Raw genomic sequence first — 25700 nt, forward strand, 5'->3', positions numbered from 1 at the left:
CCCCTTTTGTCCTGCATGCAGGGCAAAACCTGCAGAGATTTTTAAGCAGCCTCCACCCCCTCCTCCTCCTCCTCCCTGCCCGGCCTTTATTTTTTTTTTTCTTTTTCTTTTCCCACCCAAAGCCGCCCCAAAAAGTTGATTTTATTTATCTAAACTCCTCCTTTAATTCCACGCTGCGAAGTTCAGACTTCAGGGCCGGGCTGTGAATTCTCCTTAATTAAATTCCCTTTTTGTTGGACACTCTGGGCTTTAACTGGGAGCATAACAAACCCTTTGTTTTTGCCTGCCTAACGGAGCGTGAGTGCCTATGGAAATGACCCACTAATTCACCAAATTGGGTTTTGTTTCCCAGATTTTCCCACATGTCCATTTTCCAGCTGGAATGCAAATTTCTGCCCGCAGCCGCTCGTGTCCCCCCTCCAGCCCTTTGGGGTGATGCACTCGTGAAAGATCCGCAGCCACTTCAGCCAAAAAAAGCCCCCAAAAACCCCAATTCAACCTTTTTTTGGGGAGTGGTTTTGATTTCGTTTCTATTTCTTTGTGCTGCTTTTTTTTTTTTTTACGATTATTTTGAATCGTTTTCTGTTGGAAGGAATTTTAAAATTCGTTTTATTCCACTTCCCAAAGGTACAAATTGAATATTTGCAGCAAGTTTCTCTAAATTCCCTCTGCCCCCTGAGAGAACGGCAACAAAAACTTCTTGAAAAGCCAAACTCCCAAGAATCCATGGAAGGGGAAGGAGTTTTGAACTGGATTTTACTGGAAAAGCTGATTTTCTGTGCTGGAGGTACAAACTGGAGACTGGAAATTATGGGCAGGAGTTTGGGATTATGGCAGGAGTTTGGGATTATGGGCAGGAGTTTGGGATTATGGGCAGGATCCCAAAATTATGGGCAGGAGTCTGAAATTACAGGCAGGAGTTTGGGATTATGGGCAGGAGTTTGGGATTAGGGACAGGAGCCCAGAACTATGGGAAGGAGTTTGGGATTATGGGCAGGAATCCAAAATTATGGGCAGGAGTTTGGGATTATGAACAGGAGTCCAGAATTAAGGGCAGGAATCTGGGATTAGGGACAGGAATCTGGGATTAGGGACAGGAGCCCAGAATTAAGGACAAGAGTCTGAAATTATGGGCAGGCGTGTGGGATTATGGACAGGAATCCAAATTTATGGGCAGGATTTTGGGATTATAAACAGGAGCCCAGAGTTATGGACAAGAGTCTGAAATTATGGGCAGGAGTTTGGGATTAGGGGCAGGAGCCCAGAATTAAGAACAGGAGCCCAGAATTAAGGACAGAAATCTGGGATTAGGGGCAGGAGCCCAGAATTATGGGCGGGAACCCAGAATTATGGACAAGAATCGGGGATTAGGGACAAGATCCCAGAATTAGGGACAGGACTCTGGAATTAGGGACAGGACTCTGGCATTAGGGACAGGACTCTGGGATTAGGGACAGGAGCCCAGAACTAAGAACAGGACTCTGAGATTAGGGACGAGAGCCCAGAATTAGGGACAGGACTCTGGGATTATGGGACAGGAACTCAGAATTATGGACAGGAGTCTGAAATTATGGACAGAAACCCAGAATTAAGGACAGGAGTCTGGGTCTACAGGCAGGAGCCTAGAATTAGGGACAGGAATCCAGAATTAAGAACAGAAATCTGGGATTATGGGCAGGACTCTGGGATTAGGGACAGGAGCCCGGAATTAAGAACAGAAATCTGGAATTAAGGACAGGAGCCCAGAATTAAGAACAGAAATCTGGGATTAGGGACAGGAGGCCAGAATTATGGGCGGGAACCCAGAATTATGGACAAGAATCGGGGATTAGGGACAGGAGCCCAGAATTAAGGACAGTGTCCAGAATTAAGAACAGGACTCTGAGATTAGGGACAAGAGCCCAGAATTAGGGACAGGACTCTGGGATTAGGGACAGGACTCTCGGATTAGGGACAGGAGCCCACAATTAAGGACAGGACTCTGGCATTAGGGACAGGAGCCCAGAATTAGGGACAGGACTCTGGCATTAGGGACAGGACTCTGGGATTATGAACAGGAGCCCAGAATTAAGGACAGTGTCCAGAATTAAGAGCAGGAGTCTGGGATTAGGGGCAGGAACTCAGAATTATGGACAGGAGTCTGAAATTATGGGCAGGAGCCCAGAATTATGGACAAGAATCGGGGATTAGGGACAGGAGCCCAGAATTAGGGACAGGAGCCCAGAATTAAGAACAGGACTCTAGGATTAGGGACAGGAACCCAGAATTAGGGACAGGAGCCCGGGATTAAGGACAGGAGCCCAGAATTAGGGACAGGAGTCCAGAATTAAGAACTGGACTCTGAGATTAGTGACAGGACTCTGGGATTAGGGACAGGACTCTGGCATTAGGGACAGGACTCTGGGATTAGGGACAGGAGTCCAGAATTAAGAACAGGAATCTGGGATTATGAACAGGAATCTTTGATTATGAACAGGACTCTGGGATAAGGGACAAGAGCCCAGAATTAGGGACAGGACTCTGGGATTAGGGGCAGGAATCTGGCATTAGGGACAGGAGCCCAGAATTAAGAACAGGACTTTGAGATTAGGGACAAGAGCCCAGAATTAGGGACAGGACCCTGGGATTAGGGACAGGAGCCCAGAATTATGGGCAGGAGCCCAGATTTAAGAACAGGACTCTGGGATTAGGGGCAGGAACTCAGAATTATGGACAAGAGTCTGAAATTATGGGCAGGAGCCCAGAATTAGGGACAGGACTCTGGGATTAGGGACAGGAATCTGGCATTAGGGACAGGACTCTGGGATTAGGAACAGGAGCCCAGAATTAGGGACAGGACTCTGGCATTAGGGACAGGAGCCCAGAATTAGGGACAGGACTCTGGCATTAGGGACAGGAGCCCAGAATTAGGGACAGGACTCTGGGATTAGGGACAGGAATCTGGCATTAGGGACAGGACTCTGGGATTAGGAACAGGAGCCCAGAATTAGGGACAGGACTCTGGGATTAGGGACAGGAGGTGCCCCCCTGCCCCCAGAGCTGATGATGACGATGATGATGATGATGATGACGATGACGATGACGACGATGACGATGACGACGCCGACTCCAGCTTGTCCCCCAGAAGAACCCTTCGGAAACGCCGCGAGCCGTTGAAATCCAAATCAAGGAATGCAAACTCGCCCGCGGAGCGTGGAGGACAAACTCGCATTTCAAGGCTCCTGTCCTGCCCAGGAACTGCCAGAGTGGAAATTTCTATTTACACATCTCCTGCTGCCACCCAAAGAAATGGAGATGTCCTTGTCACCGGTCCTTTCTTTTTTCCGGCACCGCGCTCCAACGCCGAGCTCGGAATCCTGACTGGCAGCGCTTACAAATCCATTCACTCCTGACTGGCAACGGGAATTTTTACATCAATATCGTGGCTGCTTTGATTTCTTGGTTTTGTTTCATTTAGGCACCTTCCGGGAAATCGTGTGGGGTTTTGGGTTTGGGATTTCTCCAAGGATGGACGGGGATGATGCTAAAAATCCCTCCCATCCCAAACAATTCCCTGCCTCCGTCGTTAAAAAAGCAGCACAAAGATGCTCCAGGGTTGATCCCTAAAATTCCTGGAGAGTTTTGGCCGTTCCCTCCCCGATTCCCGTCCCAAATTCCCTTTTTGCAATGTTCCCGCCGTGGCAGACACTAAAGGGAGAAAACCCCAAACCTGCCAGGCTGCAATGTAATCCCATTTGAGGAAACGTTGAAAGGTTCAAAAAACACCGAGCGGGCTGAGTCACATCCACAGCATGGAAAATTTGATCCCAAATGTTTACAATTTAGCAATTGAAAGCTTTTGAACGCCGTGTTGGGTAAACTTCACTAATCTGCAAAAAAATTCCGGCTCTCCTCGTAATAACGGGAACGGAATCAAAGCCGCGGGGACGAAAGGGGAAAATCCCGTTGCAAATGTGAAAGGATTTTGGAAATATTCCCGCTCGGCAAAGGCGGGGAGGTGTGGAATTGGGAAGAGCAGAATATTCCCAGAGGTTGGATGGCATCGCAGATCCGTGGATCTGCTGCCTTGGAGGGGTCACCCCGGTGTCCCAAAGTCCCTGGAGCTCCTCCTGGCCGGAGAAGGTTCCAGCAGGTTCCACGGGGCTGTGCAGGAGGTTTCTCCTTGCTGGAAGGGGACAAATGGGACAAGAGCCTTGCCAGAGGGGACAGCTGGGAACGGCGGTGGCGGTGACAAGCGCTTGGGGACAGGACTGGCGGTGGCCTTGGCTGGAGGCAGCATTCCCTTTTTCACACGCAGTGATTGCATCGGCGTGAATGCGTTCCAGTGCCATTGCAAGTGTCACTGCCAGGGCCATTGTCACTGCCATTGTCACTGCCATTGTCACTGCCATTGTCACTGCCGCTGCCGTTTCAATTGCCATTGTCACTGCCATTGCCATTGCCATTGGCGTTCCCGTTGCTGTTCCCATTGCCATTGCCACTGCCATTGCCACTATCATTGCCATTGCCATTGTCACTGCCACCGCCGTTTCAATTGCCATTGCCATTGTCACTATCACTGCCACTACCCTTGTCACTGCCATTGGCGTTCCCATTGCCATTGCCATTGTCACTGCCACTGCCGTTTCAATTGCCATTGTCACTGCCAGTGCCATTGTCACTGCCACTGGTGTTCCCATTGCCATTGTCACTGCCATTGTCACTGCCATTGCCATTGCCATTGGTGTTCCCATTGCCATTGCAGTTCCCATTGCCATTGCCACTGCCATTGCCGTTTCAATTGCCATGGCCATTGGCATTGTCACTATCACTGCCACGACCCTTGTCACTGCCATTGCCATTGCCATTGTCACTGCCATTGTCACTGCCACTGCCACTGCCGCTTCAATTGCCATGGCCAGTGCCATTGTCACTGCCATTGCCACTGCCACTGCCGTTTCAATTGCCATTGTCACTGCCATTGCCACTGCCACTGCCATTGCCATTGTCACCATCACTGCCACTACCCTTGTCACTGCCATTGCCACTGCCACTGCCATTGCCATTGTATTTCCCATTGTAATTCCCATTGACATTCCCACTGCCATTGTCACTGCCATTGCCATTGCCATTGCCATTCCTATTCCCAGTGCCATTGTCTCTGTCATTCCCAGTGCCATTGCCATTCCCACTGCCGTTGTCACTGCCATTGCCATTCCCATGCCCACTGCCATTGCCGTTTCAATTGCCATTGTCGCTGCCATTATCATTGCCATTGCCATTGCCATTGCCATTGCCATTGTCGCTGCCATTATCATTGCCATTGCCATTGTCATTCCCGGTCCCATTGCCACTGTCACTGCCATTGCCATTCCCATTGCCATTGTCACTGCCATTCCCGTTGCCATTGTCACTGCCATTGCCATGACCATCATCACTCCCGTTGCCATTGCCATTTCAATTGCTATTGCCATTGCCATGCCCACTGCCATTGTCATCATCACTGCCATTACCATTGCCATTGTCACTACCATTGCCACTATCGTTGTCACTGCCATTGCCATGCCCACTGCCACTCCATTACCATTTCCAGTGCCATTACTATTCCCATTGCCATTCCATTGCCGTTCCCATTGCCATTGTCACCGCCACTGCCGCTGCCATTGTCACTGTCACTGCCATTGCCGTTACCATTGCCATTGTCACCGCCACTGCCATTGTCACTGTCACTGCCATTGCCGTTACCATTGCCATTGTCACTGCCACTGCCGCTGCCATTGTCACTGTCACTGCCATTTCATTTGCCATTCCCATTTCCATTGCCAGTTCAATTGCCACAGCCATTGCCATTGTCACTGCCATTGCCATTGTCACTGCCATTGCCATTGTAATTCCCATTGCCATTGCCATTGTCACTGCTGTTGTCACTGCCATTGCCATTCCCATTGCGATTTCAATTGTTATTGCCACACGCACCGCCATTGCCATTGCCATTCCTGTTCCCACTGCCGTTGTCAATGCCATTACCATTGCCATTGTCACTGCCATTGTCATTTCAATTGCCATTGTCACTGCCATTCCCATTGCCATTGCCATTGTCACTACCATTGCCACTACTGTTGTCACTGCCATTCCCATTGCCATTCCCACTGCCATTCCATTACCATTCTCAATCCCATTGCCATTCCATTGCCATTGTCACTGCCATTGTCACTGCCATTCTCATTTCAATTGCCACTGCCATTGCCACTGCCATTGTCACTGCCATTGCCACTCCCACTGCCATTGCCATTCCCATTCCCGCTGCCATTGCCACTGCCACTGCCATTGTCACTGCCACTCCCAGTGCCATTATCATTGCCACTCCCATTGTCATTGTCACTGCCATTGTCACTGCCATTCTCATTTCAATTGCCATTGTCATTGCCACTGCCATTGCCATTCCCACCGCCATTGCCATTGTCACTGTCACTGCCATTGTCACTGCCATTGTCACTGCCATTCCCACATGGCCCCATGGTGTCCCAGCCCAGGCCCTGGCCGGCGCTGTCCCCACCCCACAGCTGGGAAAGTCCCTCCTAGGCCATGGAGCTGGACCTGGCACTTCCCACACTCCTCTAGGAACTTTGGAGCCCTGGTTCCTCACCACCTTCCCAGGGAGCCTCCAGCTGTGTTTTCATGGATTTTCTGGATTTTCTGGAGACTCCTCTAGGAACTTTGGAGCCCTGGTTCCTCACCACCTTCCCAGGGAGCCTCCAGCCGTGTTTTCATGGATTTTCTGGATTTTCTGGAGACTCCTCTAGGAACTTTGGAGCCCTGGTTCCTCACCACCTTCCCAGGGAGCCTCCAGCTGTGTTTTCATGGATTTTCTGGATTTTCTGGAGACTCCTCTAGGAACTTTGGAGCCCTGGTTCCTCACCACCTTCCCAGGGAGCCTCCAGCCGTGTTTTCATGGATTTTCTGGATTTTCTGGAGTGCGGGGAGGCACAGGAGGGACAGACACATGCCCTGCTGCTCCCTGCCTGAGTGCAGCAGGCAGCGTTGGAATTTCCATGCTTTCCTTGGCTTCTCCCAGGCTTTCTCAAACTGCCGCAAGCTCCAACAACTCCCAGCTCTTTGCCAATGCCCCGGGATGAGGGATGGGCATTAGAGCTGTGGAATGATGTGCGGCAGCCACAGCTCCGTGTTTTCCTTGGAAGCTCCTGGATGGAGCCAGCCTGAGCATTGCCACTATTTTGACATCATTTATTGACTTTAGCAAACTCATAATTAAAGAAGGGAGCAACGGCTCCCTCATAAACCTCTAGCGCAGAATCCCGGGATCGTTCCCGTTGGAAAAGATCTCCAGGACCATCAACGCTTCTGATGCACGGTTGGACACCTCCCTCCCACTCCAAACAACATTCCCAGTGTCCCCCACCTTCTATTCCTCTGCTCCCTTTGGGATTTATCGATTAGGATTTCAAAAAGCTTTCAAAACCCATCCCAAGCATGTCCAATCTGATTTTGCATCACGAATCCACAGTTAGAGATACAGAACATCAATAAAATATAAGCAAAATGGATATGAAGTACTAAATATCACAGCATGGAAAATTGAAACAAATCCCTGTCTTTACCGTCAAACCAAGCCCAAAAAAATGAGGGATGAGGACTTGGGAGGCCCTGGAATTTTATTCCTAATCCATTGATCCCAGTTGCCCCAGCCCAGTGAGGGAGGAAATTCCATGTTCTTACTTTGTATTCTGGAATTGACAAAGGGAGGAGAGAGATTGTCATGTGAGCCGAGGTCTCTGCTCGCCATGTGGTCATAGTGAGTCCCATCTCCATAGTTCTGGCAAGAAACGGGGGAAAAAACACAATTTTAAGGCTGCTCTAAAAACCATCATTCCCTTGGGGTTTTTTCCCTGCTGATTGGCTGGAGAGACACATTTTTAGTGCCCTTTCCAAGTTCTGTTCATTAGGAAAAAAAAAAAGAAGAGAATCCTGACTGGAGAGCTGGGTGATGTTCCTGAAATCCTGTGTGGGGTAAATCAGCAAAAAAACCCCTCTGGGAAGAGTCCTCGTGCTTAAAGCAAGGCAAAAAGCCTCTGGAGGAAGGAGGTCTCCCGCTGGGGGAATTCCATTCCAGCAGGAAAAAGCGAGGTCAGGTTGTTTGTGGAATAATTCCTCGACTTAATGCCCGGCCTCGATTTAAAATTCCCCAATCCTTCTCAGGCTCGTGCTCCTTTTCTTTCTATCTCCCCACTTTCATTCAGGGCTTTGGAGGCAGAAATAATCGGTGTGTGCCAATTGCCCGATTTCCTTTTCAAAACATTTTTCCCTCGGAAGCAATACAAGTGTCAAGGGGAAAAAAAAAGGGCAGGAAAATCAAACTGACAGATGGAAGCTGGGGTGACGTCAGGGATGCAAAGCAGGAAAGAAGAAAAGGTGCTGGGATTCCTTCCTTGGAGGCAGGAACGGGGAAATGAGAGCTCCCGGGGAGGGGACGTGGATGGAGGGTGAGGAGGGGATGAAGATCCCGCTCTTCCTCGCTGTCCTTTAAGTTAATTGGGAACCAATTCAAATGAATTTAAATAAGGGGCACGAGGACGGCGCTCTCTGCTCCGTGTGTTTTGGGGATGAAGTGGTGCTGAGCCATGGAGGGAGGGCAGAGCTGGGATGTTCCAGTCGGGAGCAGGAGCTGCCAGCACTCGGGAGGATCCAGCTGTGCCGCTGGAAAATCTGCTCTTCCCACCAAGCCATCTCCATCCCAAAGTGTCAAAAAAATGTGGATAACTGTCCACAGGCACAATTGAACTGACTGAGCCCAGCTGGCTCCTAAATCCCAGAGAACGCCGAGCCAGAGGGAGCCCACAGGGAATTCTGCTCCTGAGCAGGGACCGTGGGATGTGGCCGTGCCCAGTTCCAGCCCGGAGCACTCAGGGGGATGTGCCAAAATCATCCCCCCAAATTTTCCACGGACAAAGAGAAGGGTTTGAGCTGCTCTGGTGAGGATCCTGGCCATGGAATGGGCAGGCAACGAAATCCCAGCACCTCCAAATCCTACCAAAAATCCCTAGAAATGCACCTGGGAAGCAGCCTCTGCACCAGCTGCGCTTTGGGGTGGGGGGGCTGCCAAGCCCCCTCAGTAATTGGCTCATTAATATGCACAGAAATCGTGGAATGAATGCTCTGGGTTGGAAGGGACCTTCTGGAGCATCTGAAAGCCAGTGGCAGGCTGGGGTTTGAAATGGAAACACTGAGAGGAGCCATTTTAATGAGAATACGGATTCCTGAGCCCACAGGATTGCACATTTCCATCTGCAGGGGATAAAGATGAAATTCACTTACCCTGGATGGACTCGGATGTCCTGCATTCCCCCAGGACCCTGAGCTAGTTCTGTCTTCTACATCTGGGGACAAAAAAGTTCTTTAGGCTTCGTGGCAAATCATTCCCGCCTTTTGTGAGAAATTAATGCTTCAAATTAATCTCCTGGTGCCTTTAATTAAGAGGCAGGCGTGAGGAGCCGAGGCCAGGAAGTGGCTCCTGACCCCGGGGCTGAAATGAACTCATTGAAATTCACGGCGGGGATGGAGCTGGACCCTCAGGAACGCCGAGGTTTGAGCGGCAGCACAATTCCTGCCTGCCTGCCTCCAAAGCCATGGAATTTGGGAATTTTGGGATCCCGTCTTCTCCCAGTGTCCAGCAGCAAGCAGGGACTGACGGACACTGCGAGCAGGACGGAGCTGGTGTGGTTTTACCAGGATTGCTCCTCCGGTTTTTATGGGATGGAAGGGATTTTAAGGATCAGCTGTCCCGGGTTGCTGCAAGCCCTGTCCCTCTTCCCTGCTTAAATCTCTTGAAATCAAACCCATCCAGGTTTTAGGATCAGTGGGAATTTCAGCTGGAGACTAAATCGGGGGAATTTCCAGGATTCCAAACCTGACGCTTGAATTCTTTCCCCCAGTTAGGATTCCTATTCTCTCCCATAATAGATGAACACGTTAATAGCACGAGACACTCGGAGGTAAATATTTAATTAAGCTCCAGGAAAAAAAAAAAAAAAAAAAAAAAAAAAAAAAAAAAAAAAAAAAAAAAAAAGGGAATGAAACTGTGGATCATTTACCTGACAGATCCGATCAACCATTCCATTAGGTTAATTAGGCAGATTTTTTAAAAATCACTTGTGTTATGTAACAGACAATTAACTCTGGGCAGCCCCTGCTCAGAATGATGGGATGGGGTTTTTTTCATCAATAACTCCCGGGTTTGGGTGGGGAGGAGAGATCCCAAACCCAGCACTGAAGGGCCTGGTGTCCACTTGGAGTGATTCTGGAATTAAAGGGATGATTTTAGGGATTGTCCAGAGCGGGGCAGCTCCCCGGGGAGGGATTCCCCCCCAGCACCCCAAAAATCCCTGGCCTCCTTCAGAAAGGGACGGGATTCGATCTTCAGCTGTTCCGTCCCCATTTTCCTGGGATTTCACCCCAAAAGTGCGGAGCGCCGCCGCCCCTCTGTGAAGCATCACTGAGGAGCCCTAATGAAGTAACCCTGACGGATGAATCCATTTCTTTGTCCCTAATCAAATCCAAGCAGGTTGACATAAGCCAGGAACTGAATCCAGTTATTCCCTGGTAATTGGAAAAAGGCCCTTTAGTTCTCATTAAAACAATCTTTGGCCATGGGAGGAGAAGGAGGCTCCGGCCTTAATGGTGCTCAGGAAAAGCCCCAAAATGCAGCTCTGGAGGAACCTGGATCCTCCAGTTCCTGCTTCCAACTCCAGCTGAGCTCCAGAGGGAAAGGAGGAGATCCAGAAAAAAGCTGCAGGGAAAAGCAGAATTTTTGCAACATCCTCCATTTCCAGCTGGGATAGGGAGAACTTCACAGGGTCAAGGTTGGAAGAGACCTTGTCGTGGGCAGATTTGGGAATTCTCCTCAGGAAATCTGGGATAAAGGATTTGGGATTTAAAGGATCATCAGTGATGGGTGAGGAGGAACCTAAGGATCCCAGAATCGCCAGATCCATGAATCCCCTTGTCATTCCCTTTGGGAATTCTCCTCAGGAAATCTGGGATAAAGGATTTGGATTTAAAGGATCACCAGGGATGGGTGAGGAGGAGCCTCAGGATCCCAGAATCGCCAGATCCATTAATCCCCTTGTCGTGGGCAGATTTGGGAATTCTCCTCAGGAAATCTGGGATAAAGGATTTGGATTTAAAGGATCACCAGGGATGGGTGAGGAGGAGCCTCAGGATCCCAGAATCGCCAGATCCATTAATCCCCTTGTCATGGGCAGATTTGGGAATTGTCCTCAGGAAATCTGGGATAAAGGATTTGGATTTAAAGGATCAGCAGTGATGGGTGAGGAGGAACGTAAAGATCCCAGAATCACCAGATCCATTAATCCCCTACTCGTGGGCAGATTTGGGAATTCTCCTCAGGAAATCTGGGATGAAGGATTTGGATTTAAAGGATCACCAGTGATGGGTGAGGAGGAGCCTCAGGATCCCAGAATTACCAGAATCCCCTTGTCATGGACTCTCTCCCATGGGCAGATTTGGGAATTGTCCTCAGGAAATCTGGGATAAAGGATTTGGATTTAAAGGATCACCAGGGATGGGTGAGGAGGAGCCTCAGGATCCCAGAATCGCCAGATCCATTAATGCCCTTGTCATGGTCAGATTTGGGAATTCTCCTCAGGAAATCTGGGATAAAGGATTTGGATTTAAAGGATCAGCAGTGATGGGTGAGGAGGAGCCTAAGGATCCCAGAATTGCCAGATCCATGAATCCCCTTGTCATTCCCTTTGGGGATTCTCCTCAGGAAATCTGGGATAAAGGATTTGGATTTAAAGGATCACCAGGGATGGGTCAGGAGGAACCTCAGGATCATCTCATGGCTCAGCTCTGCTCCCAGCCCCATCCAGCCCAGAGGACTCCCAGCTTTTTGGGGCCCCCTGGAGTGAGATGATCCCTAAATTCCCCCAGGATCTGCAGGAATTTTGTGTCAGCCCAAGGAGGGTGGGGGAGATGTGAGGCTGCTGGTTGTGGTCCTATTGCACTTCCCAAAAGCCCCTAAACCGAGCCTGCTAATCCCAATTAATTTCAACAGGCCTGGTTGGTGGATTGAGACCTTTCCTGCTGTTTTGCTCTTCAAAAGAAGTTGGATTTATCCGAGTATTAGCTTGAAAAACTACATGAAAAAACCCAGCTCGACAAAATACAGAAGGAGGATTAAAGAGGAAGATCAAGGGAAGGAGAAACCTGGATATTTGATAAGCTAAAGGAGTGGAAAATTTCAAATGCACATCCATTGATCCAATCTTTTTTTGAAGGTTTTGCTCTAAATATCATCAGGACATGAGAAGAAAAGCCCAAAACAACAGGCAGGGAGGTGATGCGGAAGAAGGACGGGATGAAGGCCTCAAACACTTGAAAAAATTCACTTTTGCAATGAAACGTGGCATTTCATTTTCTGCCTGAATTTCCACCAATATCCACGGAGGGTTGGAGACCCCGCTCCAAACAAACCTGAGCTGTTCCCAACAGAGAATCCCATTGTGCTGCTGGGGCTGAGCTCATCCTTGCCCACACTGTCCCAGCAGCCACACACGGTTTATTTATCCAGGCCATGCTCAGGGCTGCTGCATCCCAGAATTCCAGCAGGTCCATGGAATTCCAGCCTGGAGCAGTGGGAGGTGTCCCTGCTTCCTTCAAACCCTTCCAGGCCAAAAATTGTTGCTCCTGGGATGGCTCAGAGAGCTCCCGAGCCCAAGAGTCAAAGGGGATTTTCTTATTTTAGCCTTTGGTTTGGAGAATGAATAAATTCCCAAATTCCTGCTCTTTGGGGAGCCTGTGAAAACAGGAGCTGTACAGGAACATCAGAATGTTCTGGGATAAAAACTGGGATGATGCTACAAACAAAACACTCCTGGATGTGGAAGAGAAAATCGTTTCAGTGCACAATTCCAACTTGGAATAATGTCATTTATTCCCTTGCTCCACGAGTCTCCCAATGAATTGTGCTTTGTACAGAAAGGCTGAAATGAGGACAGAAAAGTCTGACGTGCCCGTGAATGCCAAATTAATTCATCACACAGATTAATTCATCACTGGGGGACACACAAAGCACAGCCAGGACACCGGGATTGCTTTGCCGGGGACACACAAACAGGTAGGGCTGACAATGGTGAAAACTCAATAGTCCCACAGTGGTTGGTTCTCAATATCAGGAACCTCCAGGAGCCTCCTCCCAGCCTGAGGAGCTCACTGGGATGTCACAGACAATGGTGGACACCCAATGGAGCTCACTGGGATGTCACAGACAATGGGGGACACCCAACAGTCACCAGTGCCAAAATGGTTTGCTCTCAATATCAGCCTGAAGGAACCACCAGGAACCTCCTCCCAACCTGAGGAGCTCACTGGGATGTCACAGACAGTGGTGGACACCCAATGGAGTCACCAGTCCCACAATGGTTGCTCTCAATATCAGCCAAAGGAACCAGCCAGGAACCTCCTCCCAGCCTGAGGAGCTCACTGGGATTTCAGACAATGGTGGACATCCAAAAGTCACCAGTCCCCCAATGGTTTGCTCTCAATATCAGCCTGAAGGAACCTCCAGCCTGTGGAGCTCACTGGGATTTCACAGACAATGGTGGACACCCAATGGAGCTCATTGGGATGTCACAGACAATGGGGGACACCCAATGGAGCTCACTGGGATGTCACAGACAATGGTGGACACCCAATGGAGCTCACTGGGACGTCACAGACAGTGGGGGACACCCAATGGAGCTCACTGGGATGTCACAGACAGTGGGGGACACCCAATGGAGCTCACTGGGACGTCACAGACAGTGGGGGACACCCAATGGAGCTCACTGGGATGTCACAGACAATGGTGGACACCCAACAGTCACCAGTCCCACAATGGTTTGCTCTCAATATCAGCCAAAGGAACCACCCGGGAGCCTCCTCCCAGCCTGAGGAGCTCATTGGGATTTCACAGAAAATGGTGGACACCCAATGGAGTCACCAGTCCCACAAAGGTTTGCTCTCAATATCAGCCAAAGGAACCACCCAGGAACCTCCTCCCAGCCTGAGGAGCTCACTGGGATGTCACAGACAATGGGGGACACCCAATGGAGCTCACTGGGATGTCACAGACAATGGGAGACACCCAATGGAGCTCACTGGGATGTCACAGACAATGGTGGACACCCAATGGAGCTCACTGGGACGTCACAGACAATGGTGGACACCCAATGGAGCTCACTGGGATGTCACAGACAATGGGGGACACCCAATGGAGCTCACTGGGATGTCACAGACAATGGTGGACACCCAACAGTCACCAGTCCCACAATGGTTTGTTCTCAATATCAGCCAAAGGAGCCTCCCAGCCTGTGGAGCTCACTGGGATGTCACAGACAATGGTGGCCACCCAACAGTCACCAGTCCCAGAATGATTTGGGATCTCAGGGATGATCCCATTGCCCTCCTTCCAGCAGAGCAGCTTTCTCCAAGCCCCACCTGAGGCCTTGGACACCCATGAACTGTCCCAAGGTTATATCCAAAAGGATCTGCAAAAGCTCTTCCAACCTCCACGCCCACACATCTGCTCCTTGCCCTTCCCTGGGCATTTTCCCTGAACTCATTTCCTGCAATGGAAGCCTGAGGAATTTTCTGGCACTTCTGGAAAAGTTTCCCTCTCGCTGCAGCCCTTGAAGGCTCTGCCAGGGATCGCTTCCGTTTGATTTTGTGCGGAAAACTCACGGAGCGAGGGGCCCTTGAAGGTTCCTTCATCTCCTACCTCTGAGCTCTGCCCTTTGCTCCAGCAGCATCTGCTCCCTTTCAAGCTGCCCATCTGCTCTGCAGAAACTTCCAGAGCTCCAGCCTGTTCCCACAAGGCAGCAGCTCCTTGCTGAGGGGACTCATTAAAACTGGAGATCCTAACGATGGAAACGCACCCGTGGCTGGCCACGGGACAGGTTTGGTCCCTCAAGTCATCTCCTGATCAGAGAACACCTCTGGAATTCCAGCTGGGAGAGAGGCCCCGCCTTTCTCCGAGGCGTTTGGAGCACATTCTGTGCTTTTTCAGCCGACGGGTCATTAGGAACTAAATTATCCTTACAAGTGTCTTGTGAAAGGAATAAATGACATCCCCTGCACCATGGAAGGATAAATTCAGCCCCATCTCCCTGGAATATTCATCCCTGTCTGCACTGCGAGCCCAGCCCGAGCTCAGTAGGAGCAAACAGAGGTGGGAACTCTCCACTCACCCTGTCTGGAGGCAAATCCTCTTCAGCCTCAGGGAAGATGAAGGGGGCGCTTTCCTGCCGAGACTGGGGAAGGTCTCACCGAGCCGAGGGAGCTGCTCCGAGCCCAGGGCAGGGCTGTGAGGGAGCTGGGCTCGGATTTATCCCTCGGTACCCTGAGGGAGCTGCACTGAGCCCCGGGCAGGGCTGTGAGGGAGCTGGGCTCAGATTTATCCCTCAGTGCCCTCAGGGAGCTGCACCGAGCCCAGGGCAGGGCTGTGAGGGCAGCTGGGCTTGGATTTATCCCTCAGTGCCCTCGGGGAGCTGCACCGAGCCCCGGGCAGGGCTGTGAGGGCAGCTGGGCTCAGATTTGTCCCTCAGTGCCCTCAGGGAGCTGCACTGAGCCCAGGGCAGGGCTGTGAGGGAGCTGGGCTCAGATTTGTCCCTTGGTGCCCTCAGGGAGCTGCTCCAGGCAGCCCTGAGCCCAGGATTTGTCCCTGGAGCCCAGGATTTGTCCCTCATGCCCTGAGGGAGCTGATCCAGCTGCCCCGAGCCCAGGATTTGTCCCTGGAGCCCGGGATTTGTCCCTGGAGCCCAGAATTTGTCCCTGGAGCCCAGGATTTGTCCCTCATGCCCATGATTTGTCCCTGGAGCCCAGGATTTGTCCCTATAGAGCCCAGGATTTGTCCCTGGAGCCCGGGATTTGTCCCTGCAGCCCAGGATTTGTCCCTGGAGCCCAGGATTTGTCCCTGCAGCCCAGGATTTGTCCCTCATGCCCTGAGGGAGCTGCTCCAGCTGCCCCGAGCCCGGGATTTGTCCCTGGAGCCCGGGATTTGTCCCTGGAGCCCGGGATTTGTCCCTGCAGCCCAGGATTTGTCCCTGGAGCCCGGGATTTGTCCCTGCCGTGCTCCCCCCGTGCCTGGGGCCCGGCACATCCTGTTTACAGCCCGAGCTGCTCCTTCCCAAGGCATCCAAGCGTGGCAATTGTTGTCCTTTGGAATATGGTAATTGGGATATTTTTACCCAGCTTCAGAACATATTTCCAGCCCACAGCAGACTTTCGACAACAATGCAACTTGGAAAGCTGTAAATATGGGACAATCATCCCCAAACACCCAGCTAGCCTTCAACACGTCTTGGCATTTGGGACAGCAGCTCCACTCCAAACATATGGCAGGGAAAGCTTTGCCTTTGCAAGGAATGAGGGGCTTTGCTCCCTCCTGGTTTCGTTTTTGGGGTGTTTGAAGGGCTCTGTTCCCCATTTCCAGCCCTGCCCATCCAGCTGGAGCAGGAATGTGAGGAGGCGGCGCAGGGGTGGGCACGGACACCACGCCCAGGCCAGAGCTTCAATGCGTTTCCCTTCATAAAATCCTAAAATCCTGCAGCAGTTTGGATGCAGGGACTGCTCCTAACCCTAACCCTGTCCTGGGACGCTCCAGGGTCCAGGGGAGGGAGGAATTCCTGCCCAAAATCCCACCCAGCCCCGTCCGGTGGGTTCTGGTTCGGAGCCTCCCTGGGTTCTGTCCCTGCAGGTCCCTCTCCCAGCAAGGCCTTGGCAGTTTTGAAGGGGATTTCCACAAATGCAGCACTGGAGAGGCCCGAGGATTTAATTAGCTTTGTTTAGAAACGAGTAAACAAAGAGGGATGGCTTTAATGAAAAGGGACAAACAGCATGGAAGCAGCTGGAAGGGGTTTTTTTCCTATCCCAACTGTTATTTTATTCCAGTCTTGAGTCACTTCTACCCCCACATAAAACAATTTTAATTCAGGCCAGATACCTAAGACTGGTTTCATTCACATGGGCAGCTAAACCTTGGAACAGCCTGGGCCAGTGGAAGGGGAGTGACCCGAAGGAGCAAATCCCAGAGAGTTTCCGTGGGGGAAAAGGCAGGAAAGGCAGGAATTTCCTTGGAGGGAAACTGAGGAAAGGCAGGAATTTCCTTGGAGGGAAACTGAGGAAAGGCCAGAATTTCCTAGGAGGGAAACTGAGGAAAGGCAGGAATTTCCTAGGAGGGAAACTGAGGAAAGGCAGGAATTTCCTTGGAGGAAAAGGCAGGAGTTTCCTTGGAGGAAAACTGAGGAAAGGCAGGAATTTCCTTGGAGGAAAAGGCAGGAGTTTCCTTGGAGGAAAACTGAGGAAAGGCAGGAATTTCCTTGGAGGAAAAGGCAGGAATTTTCTTGGAGGAAAAGCCAGGATTTTCCTTGGAGGAAAACTGAGGAAAGGCCAGAATTTCCTTGGAGGGAAAGGCAGGAATTTCCTTGGAGGAAAAGGCAGGATTTTCCTTGGAGGAAAAGCCAGGATGTTCCTTGAAGGAAAACCTGGGAAAGGCAGGAATTTCCTTGGATGAAAACCCAGGATTTTCCTTGAAGGAAAACCCAGGAAACTCAGGAAAGTTTCCTTGGAGGAAAACCCAGGAAAGGCAGGAATTTCCTAGGAGGGAAACTGAGGAAAGGCAGGAATTTCCTTGGATGAAAATCCAGGATTTTCCCTGAAGGAAAATCCAGGAAAGGCAGGAATTTCCTTGGATGAAAATCCAGGATTTTCCCTGAAGGAAAACCCAGGAAAGGCCGGAATTTCCTTGGAGGAAAAGCCAGGATTTTCCTTGGAGGAAAACTGAGGAAAGGCCGGAATTTCCTTGGATGAAAAGCCAGGAAATTCCTTGAAGGAAAACTGAGGAAAAGCAGGAATTTCCTTGGAGGAAAACCCAGGATTTTCCTTGGAGGAAAACTGAGGAAAAGCAGGAATTTCCTTGGAGGAAAAGCCAGGAAAGGCAGGAATTTCCTTGGAGGAAACCCCAGGATTGGTTCATCTTGGGTGCATCCATTGAGGAAAACCTTTTAGTAACATATAACTATAATAATATAAATATAATATACAAGTACATAATAATATAGAAATACAATTTATATAAATAGAAATAAAATGGATATAAAGTTTATATAAAGATATGTTTAGATAGAAATATATATTTATATGTAAATATATAATTAATATATTTATATCATATATAATTTATATATTTATATAATTTATAATTTAGAGATTTATTTAACCTATACAATTTATATATTCATATAAAATATGCATTTTATAAGTTTATATAACATATAGATTATATATTTATAAAATATAAATTTTTAATTTATATAATATAAATTTTTAATTTATATAATATAAATTTTTATTTTTATTTTTAGATTTATTTTATAAATTATATATCAAATTTTATAAATTTTTATAAAATAAATTTTTTAATTTTTTGTATAATGTATCATTTTTACATTTATGTCTTTTGTATATGATGTAATATATAATTTATATATTAGTATAAAACTTATAGAAATATATAAAAAATTTCTATAAAAATATAAACAATATATAAATAATACATATTAATATAATTATAATATTCTGTAGCTCTACCTGCTCTCTGTTTACATAAATATAAATAAAATTGATATTGAATGTATAAAAATATATATTTCTATATAAATATATAATTATATAAATACATAAAGTACATAAATACATAAATACATTATATATTTATATAATATCCGTAACTTATATATATTTCTATAATAGATATAATTTATATATAATATAATATATTATTTATATATTTTACAATATATAACTAATATATTTATAAAATATATAATTTCTATATTTATAAAATATATCATTTATATATTTATATAAAACATCTAGAAATGAATATAAAATTTATATAAAATAGAAATAGCATATAAATAATATTCCCAAATATTAGAATATAACCGTATTTGGGAATATTATTTATTTACTATTTCTATATTATATACAGAAATACCATTTATATTTATGAAATATAAAGCGTATATCAATAATATTCCCTAAAAAATCCTAGAAAAATCCTAGAAAAATTCCAAAAAAATCCCCAAAAATCCAAAAAAAATCCCAAAAAATACAAAAAAAAATTTTTAAAAATTCCAAAAAAATCCCCAAAAAATTCCAGAAAAAATCCAAAAAAATCCCCAAAAAATCCCCAAAAAATCCCAAAAAATCCCAGAAAAATCCCCCCAAAAAATCCCAAAAAATCCCCAAAAATGCCCCAAACTCTGTTGCCCAGGCCAGGCTGGGCCATGTCCCCTGGGAGCAGCAGAGGCTCAGGACGCGCCTCATTTCCGAGCCTTTGGGGCCTTCCTTCCTCTGAGCGCTCCTGGTTTCCTGTTCGGGAGGGCCACAAACGCCACGGAGCAGCTGGGAAAGGGTGGGACAGCAGCGGGGATCCTACAGGGATCCCATAGAACTCAGGGGTCCCATAGAGATCCCACAGAGCTCAGGGATCCCATAGAAACAGCAGGGAACTCATAGAGATCCCATAGAAACAGCAGGGAACTCATAGAGATCCCACAGAGCTCAGGGAACCCACAGAGCTCAGGGAACCCACAGAGATCCCACAGAGCCAGCAGGGAACCCACAGAGCTCAGGGATCTCATAGAAACAGCAGGGAACCCACAGAGATCCCACAGAGCTCAGGGATCCCACAGAGATCCCATAGAGCTCAGGGAACCCATAGAGATCCCACAGAGCCAGCAGGGATACCACAGAGATCCCACAGAGCTCAGGTATCCCACAGAGCTCAGGGAAGCCATAGAGCCAGCAGGGATCCCATAAAAACAGCAGGGATCCCACAGAGATCCCACAGACCTCAGGGATCCCACAGAGATCCCACAGAGGCAGCAGGGATCCCACAGAACCAGCAGGGAACCCATAGAGATCCCACAGAGGCAGCAGGGATCCCATAGAAACAGCAGAGATCCCACAGAGCTCAGGGATCCCATAGAAACAGCAGGGATCCCATAGAACCAGCAGGGATCCCATAGAACCAGGGATTTTGGGGGGATTTTTCTGGGATTTTTTTTATTTTTATTTTTGAGGGATTTTTTGGGATTCTTTCAGGGGTCTTACAGAACCAGCAAGGACCCCACAGAACCAGCAGGGATCTCATAGAAACAGCAGGGATCCCACAGAGATCCCACAGAGGCAGCAGGGATCCCATAGAAACAGCAGGGATCCCACAGAGATCCCATAGAGGCAGCAGGGATCCCATAGAAACAGCAGGGATCCCACAGAGATCCCATAGAGGCAGCAGGGATCCCACAGAACCAGCAGGGATCCCATAGAAACAACAGGGAACCCATAGAGATCCCATAGAGCTCAGGGAACCCACAGAGCTCAGGGATCCCACAGAGCTCAGGGATCCATCCCACAGAGCCAGCAGGGATCCCACAGAGATCCCATAGAACCAGCAGGGATCCCATAGAAACAGCAGGGAACCCACAGAGGCAGCAGAGATCCCACAGAACCTGCAGGGAACCCACAGGAATCCCATAGAGCTCAGGGATCCCACAGAGCTCAGGGATCCCATAGAGTTCAGGGATCCCATAGAAACAGCAGGGATCCCACAGAGCTCAGGGATCCCACAGAACCAGCAGGGATCCCACAAAACCAGCAGGGATCCCATAGAACCAGCAGGGATCCCACAGAGCTCTGGGATCCCACGGAGATCCCACAGAACCTGCAGGGATCCCACAGAATCAGGGATTTTTTTGGGATTTTTTTGGGATTTTTTTGGGATTTTTTGGGGGATTTTTCTTAAATTTTGGGGGGATTTTTTGGGGATTCTTTCAGGATTTTGGGGGATTTTTTGGGATTCTTTCAGGATTTTGGGGAGTTTTTTGGGGATTTTTCAGGGATTTTTTGGGGATTCTTTCGGGATTTTTGGGGGATTCTTTCAGGATTTTTTTGGGGAGTTTTTGGGATTTTTTTGGGATTTTTTGGGGGGATTTTTCAGGATTTTTTCAGGGATCCCACAGAACCAGGGACTTTTTGGGATATTTTTGGGGATTTTTCTGGGATTTTTTTTTTAATTTTTGGGGGATTTTTTGGGGATTCTTTCGGGATTTTTGGGGATTTTTTGGAATTTTTTTTTTATTTTTTGGGGGGATTTTTCGGGATTTTTTCAGGGATCTTACAGAACCAGCAGGGATCCCACAGAACCAGGGATTTTTGGGATTTTTTGGAAAATTTTTCTGGGATTTTTTTTTAATTTTTGGGAGATTTTTTTGGGATTCTTTCAGGATTTTTGGGGGATTTTTTGGGGATTTTTTCAGGGATCCCACAGAACCATCAGGGATCCCACAGAACCAGGGATTTTTGGGATATTTTTGGGGATTTTTCTGGGATTTTTCTGGGATTTTTTTTTTATTTTTTGGGGCATTCTTTCAGGATTTTTTTGGGATTTTTTGGGGGATTTTTTTGGGATTCTTTCAGGATTTGGGGGGATTTTTTGGGGGATTCTTTCAGGATTTTTGGGGGATTTTTCAGGATTTTTTTGGGATTCATTTGGGATTTTTTGGGGATTTTTTCGGGGGATTTTTCAGGATTTTTTCAGTGATCTTACAGAACCAGCAGGGATCCCACAGAACCAGGCACTTTTTGGGATTTTTTTGGGGATTTTTTTGGGGATTTTTTGGGGGATTTTTCTGGGATTTTTTTTTTAATTTTTGGAGCATTCTTTCAGGATTTTTTTGGGATTTTTTGAGGGATTCTTTCGGGATTTGGGGGGGGATTTTTTTGGATTTTTTGGGGAATTTTTGGGATTTTTTTCAGGATTTTTCGGGGATTTTTTTCAGGATTTTTCAGGATTTTTTCGGGATTTTTTCAGGGATCCCACAGAACCATCAGGGCTCTCACAAACCAGGGAATTATTTCTATTGAAAGTCCCTTGAGCTCAGGGCCTCCTCTCCCTGTGCCAGGCATTTCCTGCCTTCCTTGGCCTCCAGGGTGCTCAGGAGGTTCAGCTCCACAGGAATTCCTCCGGGATGGGCAAACAAACCCCAAATCCCCGAGGTTTTGCAGTTTGGAAGGAAATTCCCACACAGCACAACTGGGAGCCAAACAAAAGCCATTGTGTGCAGAGGAGAATTAATAAGAATTAATATGGTTTCCATTAATTGGTGAAACATAGCGTGGCAAAACTGGAGGGATTTGGATTTTAAAAAAAATCCTGAATTTACTGGAAAATGAAATGGATAGGATCAGCTGAGCCTTGAGTTTCAGGAAGCCCATCCCAAATGGGAGGAATTATATTTGTGAAGCTGCTCTTGGTGAATTCCTGCGGAAATCAAATCCAAATCAGCCCCGAGAATTTGGACATCTTCCCCCAGAAATCCCCAGGAACCCCATGGCAGCTCCATTTCTCCTTTGCCCCAACCTCTCCTAGGTTCTATCCATTCCCAGTTTCTACAAAAACCAGGAATTGGGCAAAATAAATCAACAACTCAGCCCAAAGTGAAGCCCAGCCCAATCCAGGATGTTTTTTTTTTTTGCCCTGAGCTGGCTGTGTATTTATTTTTTATAGGAAATCTGGCAAATGGAAACCACATCCAAGCTCTTGGATTTTTCCTATAAATATCTCAGCAGTCCCAAATCTCAAATGCGAATCCATTTGAGTCCTTTCAGGAAATTCTCAATGACTTCCTGTCACAAAGTCCAACCATCACTGTCTCTTCTCCAACCACTTTGCTTCCAAAGCCAATCCCGACTTTCTCTCCGGAATTCCATCCAAATTCTCATCCCTGCTGTCATTTTTGCCTGGAAGTAAACCCAGAAAATCTCTTCCTCCTCGCCAGAAATCCAGTTTAAGGTATACAGGAATACTTGGAATCGTGGAAATCCCCATGGGAAAATCAAATTTGGAGATTTGACCGGTTGGGTTGTGGAGCCAATGGAAATAAATGGATTCGTTCCCACTTCCATGGATATAAAATTCCTTTAAATCTAGAATCTGGAAATGCAGGGATCCAGTTCCCTGGTAGTTAATTACCCCTGGAAAATAATTGGGTGCCAAATCTGGGCAGGCTCCTGGCTTTGGCAGCTCATGACAAGATTTCTCTATAAAGTGCTGAGAAAATAAAGACAATTTTAGAGCAAATTGATCAGAGTGCAAATATTGATCCTTTTGGCCTTCCTTGCCGTTCATTAACGAGGGATTCTCCCCCTTTAAGAAAGCAAATTTTTGTGTGATCCCCCTCGCTCGTGCTAATGAATCCTTTCATCCAAAATTCCCGGAGCCTAGGGTAATTTTGCAGGAAAAAATCCAGCAAATAATCTGGAATGTCGGGAATAAGCCCGGTGGATACCTGCAGCTCCTTTTGCCGTGACCTTTGGCCAGGAGGATTTGCCAGCAAACTCCCAATAAAGGAGTTGGCAAACACGGGCGGGAGGCAGCCGCAGCTTTCCTGCTCTCTGTGGGAAGTTTATAGCCTGGATTCCGTTCCAATGGCTATGCATATCATTAGCATATTTAAATAGGCTGCTTCCCAAATTAAAGTGGAAGCAGCTAGAAAATGCTGTTGGCTCAGCGGCTCCTTCTGAATCAAAATTCAGCCTTCCCGAAGTTGTTTTTTTCCTTGACTTTCGACGGAGAGGGAAGACTTTGCAGGGAAAATAAACGAGGCAAAAAGGCAGTTGAAGTACTCGGTGTTTACTACTCAGATACTCCAGGAGCACTGGGGAGAAAAGCAATTTGAATTCTGCTCAGACAAAACCTCCAGGCCGGGCCAGCTTTCAGTCAGAATTCTCCTTGGTGCTGCATTTTCCTGCTGTGGATCCCCCAGAGCTCCAGCCCTGAGAGCATTTTTGGGGTTTGGAACGACCTGGGGGACCCCTCCAATCCCTTCCACCTTCTTCAAATCCCCTCCACCTTCTTCAAATCCCTTCCACCTTCTTCAAATCCCTTCCTTCTTCAAATCCCTTCCACCTTCACATCCCCTCCACTTTCAAATCCCCTCCAGTTTCAAATCCCTTCCACCCAAACCGTTCCATGATTCCCAAAGAGTGCCAGGAAAGCCGCTCCCTCCCTCCTTCTGGCTCACATTTCTTTTAAATATATTTTTGCAATATTCTCCTGCATTTATTGCACTTTTGGCTTTCCCTGCCCGCTCTCCAGCCCGTTCTGGACTCAGCAGCCACAGCCTGGATGTCCATCCCCACATGATGCAAAGCAGGAGGGAACCGCTCCCTCTTTTTCTCCTCTTTTCCTGCTGAATGGTGGCACGAAAGCAGAAGGAAACACATTCTCCTAGTCCAGCAGAAATATTCAAGGGGGTGAGTCAGGAGTTCCAAAAATACATTTCCTAAGCTGCAAAACAGAGCTGGATGTTGCCATGGCACTTTGGGAAAATTCCCAAGTCTCCAGCTTGTTTCGGAGATGAATCAAACGGGAGCGAGCCGAGTTTTCGGTCACTTTTACCACTGATTTCATTTGTTGTTCTTTCCCCTGGCTTTCAGGTTTAAAAGCAAATCTCTGAGAGGGATTTAAAGGGGCAGGTCAGCGTTTAGGATGGATTTCCACAAGTGGATTCCCAATAATGGCAGAATCCTGACACCTCCCACTATTCCAGAATGTTCCAGACACCACCCGACAAACATCCAACATCCAATGAACAAGCTCTGTGCTTCCCAAAACCCTGTTCGAGTTTCCCGGTCTGCAAATCCTGGATGGAGCCAGCCCAGCATGAAAACCTTGATTCAAACACAATGCACTTAGAGGTGGGTGGGTGTTCCCAAAAAAGAAAAAGGAGGAAAAACCAAAAGCACATTTCTAGTCCAGGCTCTTATTCGCCGACCGTGCGATGTCACCTCGCTGTCACCTCACCCTGCATCCATCCCCAACCCATTCTGCAGGGAAAAAGCAAAACCTGCTGAGATCCTGGCTCGTGCTCTTCCCAAAAATGGCTGGAAGCTGAACCCTTGAGAAGCCCCTTCTCAATTCCAAAGGAAGAACGGGAGGGATGGATTTGATTTCACTGCAAAATCTCCAGTTCCTGTGAGATGCAAATCAGCTCTCAGCCATTCGCTGGGCTTTGCAGAAATCAAAATTAGGTGAGAAAATCAATAAATTAGCGATTTCCCGGGATTTAACAATCCTGCCTCCATCATTCCCTCCAGCAGATCAGCCCTGGCTTTACATTTCCAGCCTTCCTGTCAAAAATAGATTTAACACCATTCTAACATTTTGTGCTTTTCTCAAGGATGGCAAGAAACAACTCCCAGGGAGCACTTCCATCAATCAGAGCAGGAGGAAGAGGAGGAGGAGGGAAAAAGTCAAGGAAAAGCAACAACCAAGTGTCCAAGGCCAGGCTGGATGGGGTTTGTCCCTGGTTTGGGCAGGGATTGCAATGGGGTGGACATGAAATCCCTGCCATCCCAAACCATTGGGATTTCCTGTCCAATGGGGTGACCATCAAATCATCCCAAACCATTGGGATTTTCTATCCAATGGGGTGACCATCAAACCATCCCAAACCATTGGGATTTTCTATCCAATGGAGTGACCATCAAATCCCTTCCCTCCCAAACCATTGGGATTTTCTATCCAATGGGGCGACCATCAAATCCCTGCCATCCCAAACCATTGGGATTTCGTA

General features: G+C 47.9%; 2 protein-coding genes across 7 annotated transcripts in view; one reads left to right on the plus strand and one right to left on the minus strand.

The window, feature by feature from the left end:
• The first annotated feature begins 435 nt into the window (after positions 1-435).
• Positions 436-7286, plus strand: LOC139585764 (ice-structuring glycoprotein-like). Its single transcript, XM_071418695.1, has 5 exons — positions 436-443; positions 3038-3217; positions 4326-5523; positions 5573-6097; positions 7179-7286. The coding sequence occupies exons 1-5, from the start codon at positions 436-438 to the stop codon at positions 7284-7286; spliced, it is 2019 nt and encodes a 672-aa protein (XP_071274796.1).
• A 261-nt stretch (positions 7287-7547) lies between these two features.
• Positions 7548-25700, minus strand: part of TCF4 (transcription factor 4) — a 48053-nt gene continuing 29900 nt past the window's right edge. For 4 of the 6 annotated variants that reach the window (XR_011677289.1, XR_011677292.1, XR_011677291.1 and 1 more), the window contains 2 exons: positions 9313-9374; positions 7666-7813 (listed from right to left, as the gene is read on the minus strand). Coding sequence is in view for 2 of the 6 variants with exons in the window: in XM_071418693.1 (XP_071274794.1) it covers positions 7601-7813; positions 9313-9374 (275 nt within the window). In the remaining 4 variants the exon portion in view is untranslated. Of the gene's footprint in view, positions 7814-9312; positions 9375-25700 lie in introns of all 6 variants that reach the window. The other 2 variants (XM_071418693.1, XM_071418694.1) reach the window with 2 other exon arrangements.

This window comes from Agelaius tricolor, unplaced genomic scaffold (genome assembly GCF_023055355.1).
Source record: "Agelaius tricolor isolate 1412-34295 unplaced genomic scaffold, bAgeTri1.0.p SCAF_89, whole genome shotgun sequence".
Classification (NCBI taxonomy): domain Eukaryota; kingdom Metazoa; phylum Chordata; class Aves; order Passeriformes; family Icteridae; genus Agelaius; species Agelaius tricolor.